The 9,143-nt window shown below is 31.1% G+C and overlaps 2 protein-coding genes across 2 annotated transcripts; both read left to right on the top strand.

The window, feature by feature from the left end:
- Positions 1–2,019: 2,019 nt before the first annotated feature.
- LOC116033618 (cytosolic sulfotransferase 17-like) lies at positions 2,020–3,191 on the top strand. Its single transcript, XM_031276375.1, has 2 exons — positions 2,020–2,112; positions 2,202–3,191. The coding sequence occupies exons 1-2, from the start codon at positions 2,106–2,108 to the stop codon at positions 3,143–3,145; spliced, it is 951 nt and encodes a 316-aa protein (XP_031132235.1). The 5' UTR covers positions 2,020–2,105; the 3' UTR covers positions 3,146–3,191.
- A 1,263-nt stretch (positions 3,192–4,454) lies between these two features.
- Positions 4,455–8,631, top strand: LOC116032279. The gene is made up of 3 exons (XM_031274773.1): positions 4,455–4,772; positions 4,856–4,949; positions 8,498–8,631. Exons 1-3 carry the CDS (start codon positions 4,455–4,457, stop codon positions 8,629–8,631), a joined length of 546 nt encoding a protein of 181 aa, XP_031130633.1.
- Positions 8,632–9,143: the final 512 nt, after the last annotated feature.

Raw genomic sequence — 9,143 nt, 5'->3', positions numbered from 1 at the left:
GGGAAATAATTTAATTGAATCTTTGAGCGGGAAAAAACCAAATTTCACTGACAAAATCCTGTATAAGAGATTTTGGAAGCATATGATAAGTCTAATTTAAGCTTCCTTCGTAACAAAAAATAAAAAATAAAAAAAATGAAGAGTTTATATGCCATAACACAAAGAGTATCCTAAATCTAAACAAATCATTTACATTTTATATTTATTGAAAATTAAAACAACACACATAATAAACCAACTTATAATAATCTAATTTGAATTTTAAATTACAAACTCAGTTTCAAAACTATGTAACCATTATATTCTAGCATGCTTTCTTTTGTTGTACATAAATTGAAAAATTAAACATTGCATTGGTAAATGATACTTATTATTACCTGTCAATCAATGCATACCGTTATCAGTCAAAGAATAATAATTAGCATTGAAAAGTGGAAAATAGTTGTAATACAACAAAATTTAAATTAATTAGAAATAAATCTAAAGAGTAAACGTTTTCTAAAAAATAAATAGGGAAATAATTTAATTGAATCTTTGAGCGGGAAAAAGCCAAATTTCATTGGTCATGAGATGTGAAATTACTCAGTTGCCGAAGACAATTTTTACCATGCAAGATTTTCTGTCAAATTCAATAGATACTGTTACTGACCTATTTGCAAATAATTAAAGGCCAAAAAGTATTATAAAAAAAAAAAGGCCAAAAAGTGGGTTGAGTCTACAATACGAGCATAATTAAATAATTAATTAGAATCGTTATTTTTTCTATCAAGCTGTCTCCCACTCGATACTAATTAAAATTATTAGGTATATTTTTTAAAAAGTTTTAAATCTTTTAAAATAAATCTTATTTCAAATAACGTGGATTAATTTCTTTGGAATAAATGATTTCGAAATGGAAAGCAGACTCTTAAAAGTTTTCGAGCATTATAAGTAAACAATACTTGTATTTACTCAATTTTTATTTCATTCATTTTTGTTTACAATTTAAATTTAAAAATATATGTGCAGATGCCAATGCTATAAATATATGTGGCTGTGCAACAAATAGGGCATCAAAATAAGCAACACATAATATTTATTAATATAATCTGTATATAGCAAAATTGTATAATATAATTTCATTAATTATAATTTATATTGATAGATTTATAATTAAAATTTTACAGTTAGAAATTAAAAAATTAGCATTTAAATTTTGTATGATTAATGTAGTGCATATTTATGTATTTAAAAAAAATTCTAAATATTTATGAACACATATTTTGTTAATTTTATAACTTCATTTCCTTAATTATATTTCATATTTTATTGATTATAATTTAATGAAATTGCCAAAAATATTGTCACGGAAGAAATATTATATTTCTCAATGAAGTTAATTATATTAATTATAATTACCAAATATGGTAGAAATTACCATACTAATTTCATTAAATATATCAATTACGGAGTATAATATTTTTTCTATTCTAATATTACAATATATTACCATAAATTAACATAATTATTAATGAAATTGTCACAATTTTGAAATATAGTACCATAAAATTACCATAATAATTACACGAAAAAAGTGAAACCATTAATAAATATTAAGAATTTAAATTAAAAAATAATTATATATTAAAGTAAGTATAATTTATTTAAATTTAAATAATTAATTAGAATCGTTATTTTCTCTATCAAGCTGTGTCCCACCCGATCCTAATTATAATTATTAGGTAATTTTTAAAAAATTTAAATCTTTTATAATAAATCTTATTTCAAATAATGTGGATTGATTTCTTTGAAATAAATGATTTCGAAATGGAAAGCAGACTCTTAAAATTTTTCGAGCATTACAAGTAAACAATACTTGTATTTACTTAATTTTTATTTCATTCATTTTCTTTTTTACAATTTAAATTTAAAAATATGACAAAAATTTTACCTCTAAAAATATACTTATCATTTTTACTGTGCAGGTGCCAATGATATAAATATATGTGGCTACTCAACAAATAGGGCATCAAAATAACCATCATCTTCCATTCTTCCCTCCCTCTCTCTCTGTGTCTCTCTCTCGCGTATTTCAGTAGCAGAAGCAAACTCCGGCCAGATAAGTCATGTTAGGTACTCTCTTTGTTCCATTTTATCCTGTCTGTTTACTGTTTATGGGTCAAAACAACTCTTTCTTCTTTATTTATTTTCTTTATTGTTAGGTGATTACGCCGAACAAATGGAGAATCAGGATTCTTCAGGAGAAGGGAAATGGTGGGGAAATAAACAACTGCAACAAATCAATGGCTTTTGGTTCATGCCACTTGCGATTCCTGGAGTTCAACGGGTCCTGGCCGAGTTCAATCCACGCCCTAATGATGTAATCTTGGCTTCATTTCCCAAAACCGGCACCACATGGCTCAAAGCTTTGCTTTACTCAATAATCAATCCATCCTCTCTTGATTCCCTAGTCAAGCACAACCCCCATGATCTTGTTCCTTTCCTTGAATTGCGAGTCTTCAATGAAGGATCGGAACCATACGTTATGCCACCACCGGATGCTAAAACCAAAATCTTCGGTACCCATATTCCATATCAATTGTTAGGCAAAACCTTTGAATCCTCAGGTTGTCGTGTGGTTTATGTTTCTAGGAACCCAAAGGACACCTTGAATTCACTTTGGCATTTTGTGAATAAGTGGAAAGTAGCCGAGGAGGAAGCGTGGGGGTTGGAAGAAGCTGTTGAGAAATTTTGCCAGGGAATTATACCTTATGGGTCTTACTATGAGCATGTGTTGGGGTATAAAATGGCAAGTTTAAAGAACCCTAATAAAGTATTCTTTGTTACATATGAAGAGCTAAAGAATGATCCAAAAACTCACGTCAAAAAGTTGGCTGAGTTTTTGGGTTCTCCTTTTGCTGAAGAGGATAACAAAGTGGAAGAGATAGTGAAGAGCTGCAGCTTTGAGGTTTTGAGCAATCATGAAGTGAACAAGTCTGAGCATTCTCGAACTGTTGCGACGATGACAATAGATTCTAAAGCCTTGTTTAGAGAAGCGACTGTTGGTGACCATAAAAAGTACTTGAGCGATGAGAGTATTAAAAGAATTGATACACTCACAAACGAGAAATTTCACAATTCTGGTATTGCTTATGCGTTTAATTAATTTCTTTGTTTCTTTGGCATATGTAAGAGCATAGAAATTGGTGTGTTTCTTTGCTTTTATGGTGTGTGTGAGAGTGTTTAAATTGTTATATTTCGTTGTTTTTGTTGGCTTCTATGGTATGTGTGAGAGTGTTTAAAGTGTTTAAGAGCATGTGTTAGGGTTCTCATATGTTAGTGTTGGTAACTATTTATTATAAAAATGTACTCTCACTTTTTACTTCATTTTTTACTCTTGTTGAGGTGTCATCCTTTAATTAATTTAAAGAAATTAAGCAAAGCCATCCTTTAATTGATTTAAAGAAATTAAGCATTTTGCAGACGTACACATAATTGATTGAACATAACAACTGTTGTTTCTTTTTATTAAATGAAACATAGTCATTTTGGACTATGGTACACATAGTTGTGTGGACCATGGTCCACAGTACAACGATTGATAATTTGCTGGCCAAATTGATATTTTAATTGAATTTGTCCCGTCGTTTGAATAATAGCTAGACAAATGTTAGGCCAACCTGCCTCATTTGAGACCACTTAGATGGTGAAAGAAAGAACTAATAGCTAGACAAATGTTAGGCCAACCTGCCTCATTTGAGACCACTTAGATGGTGAAAGAAAGAACTAAGTGCGTGTGAGATAATAATTCAAAAAAAATTATTTAAGTAAAAATCTCCAGAAGTCATTTTATGAGTTTCAAAACTACAATCTGTTCATCTTCATCCGCAAGAAGCATCGCCCAACACTCCGCAGTCTGCAGCAGTGCGTCCAACAGCCATAAGTATGTATATGTAACTTTGTTGTGTTACTTATATATATTTTGTTGTATTGTATCTCGTATATATGTAGGAATGTATATGTTATCTATTTTGTTGTATTACTTGTATGAGAATGGTATTACCATTGATTCGAATGGTTGTTCAGCGGAATTTGAACCAAACTTAAAATACCTAAGTGATACAGAAATGCCTAGCCTAGATAATTGAAAGCCTGCGCCGAAAGGTATGCAAGTAGTGTGAATCTTCTAATTGCCTTCTAATTGTATTGAATCTTCTAGTTGTAGAAATGATTTTGTTGACTTCTTTGATATATATTATTACAAATATGAAATTGATCCACAAAAAACACTAAAGTTTTGTCCAAATATTAGACTGTTTTGTTTGGATCATCAAAATGAAAATGGTTTTTTTTAAAAAAAAAAAAATTCTATTCACATATTCAACTACTAATGCTTGATTAAATTGGATTATTTGATGTATGTGTATAGCCTCATTAAACTGAATTATTGTTATTATCATTTCTAAATTAGCAATATGGCTTCAACAAATGATAATATAGATGGAGAGAATTTTAAGTGGACCAACGAGTACGTGGTGCTCTTTTGTGAGATTTTTATCAAATATATTCGAAAGCATAGGTGTGGGTTAATGAAATGGAAAGAAATTAAAGAACAGTTTGAAGCTATCGCCAAACGGAAAATTGTACATAGAAGTTTAAAGAAAGAGTGGGATGCTATGAAAAAGGAATGGAGAACTTGGAAGGAACTGAAACATGAAGAAACTGGTTTAGGGTGGGATCTTAATACACATAACATTAGTGGCTCCGATGGATGGTGGGAGAAAAAATTCAAGGTTTGTATTATAGATTTTTAAGTTTAAAACATAATTATATTTTGGTGTTGATTGTAAACTTATTCTTTTCATTTCTTTTGTAGGAGAACTCAGTCTATAAAAAATTTCGTAATAAATCCATAGATCCTGCAATGAACGATTTATGGTCTAGGATATTTCAAGATTGCTATGCAAATGGTAAAGGTTGTGTTGCACCCACTATGATCCAACCTATGATGGATATTAAGGAAAAAAAATAGGGAAAGTGAAGAAGAGAATAGGACTAGGGAAGGATTTGAAAATATGTTATATTCTCAGGATAACCAACATTCTTCTCAATTACATGATTTGGAGGTAGATGAGTCCTCAATTTGGAATAATTTCATGAGTGAGGTGAACAATTGTGGTGGTAACCAAGATGTAAGTGGCACTCAAGTACCTAGGCAATCTCAAGACAATAATGTTAGAAAATTTACCAAAACTCAAAATATTGGTCTTAAACCCACTCAAATGAAGTGTGTAAGACGAGACAATCAGGAGGAGCAGCTAACTTTTATAGTCAATTGGATACTTTGATTTCAAATTCAAATCAGGCATCGGGCATTTTAATATTTGATAGTACTGTGAATACTCAAAGTAGTACAACTATTAGTCTAGTTGTATAATAAGTGTTGTTAACCGCATGGTTGCTGATGGTATTATGGAAAAAGGTGGAGATCTGTGGTGTTTTCCTCTCAGCTTCCTTAAGTATGGTTTGAATAGTGAAATTTTTTTCAATATTAATGATAACTTTTCTAGGAAAGCTTGGTTGAAGTATATGCATGATACAAGCAAGTGAATGCTCATTTTATTTCAATATGTTTGGTTGTAATTTCAATTTGACCTTTGTGTGTTTGAACATTAATTTTTGTATGAACTAATTTTATGAACTATAAACATTTTGCTTTACTCTATATATTTTAAAATATATGTTTTTACTTTATATTTTATTAAAATATATTGATTTCATTATTTTATATTTATTAGGTACATCATGGAGTTGGAATAGAAAAGAAAAAAGAGAAAGCAAGCACTTTGTGCAATTATAATATCGTATGCCACAATTGCTTTAACCAAAACATATTACTATAAATATATTTATAAAGAACGTTGTACGACTTCACTTTTTAGAGGGCATGAATGGATGAGAGAAGTCTTGAATGGATATCCTATTCGATGTGTAAATGCATTTAGAATGGACTCCGCTTTATTTAAGCAATTATGTGATGATTTATATTCAAAATATGGATTACAATCTACTAGGAATATGTAAGTTGTGGACAAAGTTGGTATATTTATATACACACTTGCTATGGGTGCTTCAAATAGAGATGTTGGAGAGCGATTTCAACATTCTGGTGAAACAATAAGTAGAGCATTTCATGAAGTCTTGGAAGCAATTAGTGGTAGGAGTAGTGGATACAAAGGCTTTGCACGTGATATCATAAGACCAAATGATCCTACATTTCAATCTATATTGTCTTACATTACTAATGACGTATGATACCTGCCATATTTCAAGGTAAAATGACCAATTTATTATTATTATTGTTGTTGTTGTTGTTGTTGTTGTTAGTATTATTATCATTATTATTATCATTATTATTATCATTTTTAAGAGTGATTATCTAATATATATGATGAATATGATTGCATTGGATGTATTGATGGTACTTATATAGCAGTGTGCATGCCTGAGGTTGATCAATTGCGATATAGAGGGAAAAAAAGAATTCATAGTTTCAATGTTATGGCAGCATGTGACTTTGATATGTGTTTCACTTTTATATATGTTGGATGGGAAGGATCCGCACATGATACATATGTCTTTCTTCATGCAATTAATACATCATCAATGAACTTTCCCAAGCCGCCACAAGGTATCATATTCGTATTAGGTTAACTCTAATAAAAATCATATAATCTTATTCCTTATAAAAGTTTAGGTTTATATTTGTTTTAGGAAGATATTATTTGGTGGATAAAGGATATCCAGATAAAAAAAATGATATTTGGCATCATACTTTCATACTTTCAATGTTATGGCAGCATGTGACTTTGATATGTGTTTTACTTTTATATTTGTTGGATGGGAAGGATCCGCACATGTACACGTGTATTTCTTCATGCAATTAATACATCATCAATGAACTTTCCCAAACCACCACAAGGTATTATATTCGTATTACGTTAACTCTAATAAAAATCATATAATTTTATTCCTTATAAAAGTTTAGTTTTATATTTTTTTTATGAAGATATTATTTGGTGGATAAAGGATATCGAGATAAACAATGATATTTGGTATTGTATCCAAGAATGAGGTATCATCAATCTCAAGTTGAACAAGAGCCGCCAACTTGCTGGAAGTTGTATTGTGAGGTCGTTTGGAGTATTCGAAGTTGTGTTGAGAGGTCGTTTGTAGTATTGAAGAAGAGATGGAAGATACTTGCTAAAATGCCACAGTTTAGTGTGGAGACCCAAATTGATGTTATTATGGCCACATTTTGCACTACATAATTATATTTGGAAGAATTTACAAGATGACATGATGTTTAATGTGCTTGAACAACATTCAGATTAAATGCCTCCCGATGAACTTCAAGATTCTAGTAGCAATATGGTCATCAACGAAAATTTAAGTCAGACCTCTAATCAGATGAAGGAGATTCGCAACAATATTGCTACTTTATTATGGGATGTTAGATCATGATTTGCTAATAGTTTTATTTCAAAATGTTAAATTTTAATATGTAAACAAAACAATTTAAATTTTATGAAGATATCCTTTGTACTCTTTTTACATTTATTAGCTAATCAAAAAAGTTAATTTTTACCAAACACATTTAACCATAATAGCTAGCTTAACCGCTCTTCAATTGCAACTCCTAACTTATAGCTTTTCAGCTTTCATCTACCTTTTCAGCTTTCAACTACCTTTTCAACTATGTTTGCCAAACATAACCCATGTCTAAAGCATGCACTTCAAAATAAGAAATAAATGCTTTGAAAAACGGTAATACCAATGCAAATACCTGGAAACAGGAGCACAATAATGACGCGGAACCCGCGTCTCTCCGTCTTCCATAGTTGATAAATGTTCCAAATAATTCATATAAACACTTGAATGCCTTTAAATGATAAAAATATGTGGAAGTAATATATGAAACCATAAAGTATATTTTCTTTCTAAAAGCGTGAAAAATAAAACACCAAAGGAAAACAATGAACCCATTTTCTCAAATTCGAAGAGCTTATTTTCCATAAAACTATTAATAAAACAAAATAAAATCTATTTTTTCTGAATTGAAAAAAAAAATTACCCCAATAAAATAGTTTCATGTTATGGGGGAGAAAATTTCTGCTAAAGAAACCCGTGAGAGGGTATTGTGCATATATGTGTATGGTAGATTGGAAGGACAATATCTCCTCCAGCCACTTTTGGTAGGGGTTTGGAAGAAAACATATGATTAGCCTATTTTAAGCTAGCAATCCTAATGTACCAAAAAATAAAAATAAATGAAGATATTATTGTAAATATGGAAGGAATACTGAAAAAAGAGAGATAAAAATGAGTGATATTTTGAGGTAAAATTGGAGTGCAAAGAGGGAGTTATAGAGAATATATAGTTTTGTAAAAAAAAAAAAAAAAAAAAAAAAAGAGTGACAGATTGAGAGAATCAGGTTACTAACATGTTTTTTTGCAGCTGTAGGGCCATTTGGGTATGGTATAGCACAGGGAGTGAGGAGAAGCAGATCAGGATTGATGTGTGGACTCCAAGGAGGTCAAATTGGACTGAGGAGGAGCACAGCAGCAGCAGTTTTGCAGAGGCAGCAGTGATATTCCAACTGGATTGAGCTGTTTTTTTGGAATTTATTTGTGATCTTTGAATATTGATAGTATTATAGGATGTTTAATTTGCTTGTGACAGTAATGAGGTGATTTCTGAGTTAAGGGTGGGGGGGGGGGGGGTATTGCATACAGGGGGTTCTATTTGCATACATCCTTAGTCTCCCTTGCCCATTTTATGATCTAGTGAGTGTCTCACATGTTTTGGTTGTTATTGGAGGAAAAGGCTGGCAGAAAAAAAAAAGAAGAAAGAAGAAAAGAAGCTGAATTGATATGGGGATTGGTTTGGAGTGAGGAGAACCATTGCTTAGCATTTTAAGTTACAAGGCCTACCCGGTTAAAACGCAGAGATCTGTGCGGGGATGGTTGACTTGAGTACTAAGGGTGGTGGGGAGGGAGCCATTGCTTGATCTTATTGGTCTAAAGCCTCCGGTGGTAAAATGCGGAGCTCCGTACACTTGGAGGTGATTGGTGGGATCAAGGGTGGATGTGATGAGGTCTAT

Source organism: Ipomoea triloba, chromosome 10 (assembly GCF_003576645.1).
Source record: "Ipomoea triloba cultivar NCNSP0323 chromosome 10, ASM357664v1".
Classification (NCBI taxonomy): domain Eukaryota; kingdom Viridiplantae; phylum Streptophyta; class Magnoliopsida; order Solanales; family Convolvulaceae; genus Ipomoea; species Ipomoea triloba.
This window is presented reverse-complemented; position numbering and strand designations above follow the sequence as displayed.

What these genes read in the sequence shown, in the direction of transcription:
- LOC116032279 (XM_031274773.1), top strand. Translation starts at nt 4,455, where the DNA reads ATGGCTTCAACAAATGATAATATAGATGGAGAGAATTTTAAGTGGACC. An exon ending in GGTGGGAGAAAAAATTCAAG is followed by an intron (nt 4,773 to 4,855) that starts GTTTGTATTATA and finishes TTTCTTTTGTAG; the next exon opens with GAGAACTCAGTCTATAAAAA. An exon ending in TCAAGATTGCTATGCAAATG is followed by an intron (nt 4,950 to 8,497) that starts GTAAAGGTTGTG and finishes GTTTTTTTGCAG; the next exon opens with CTGTAGGGCCATTTGGGTAT.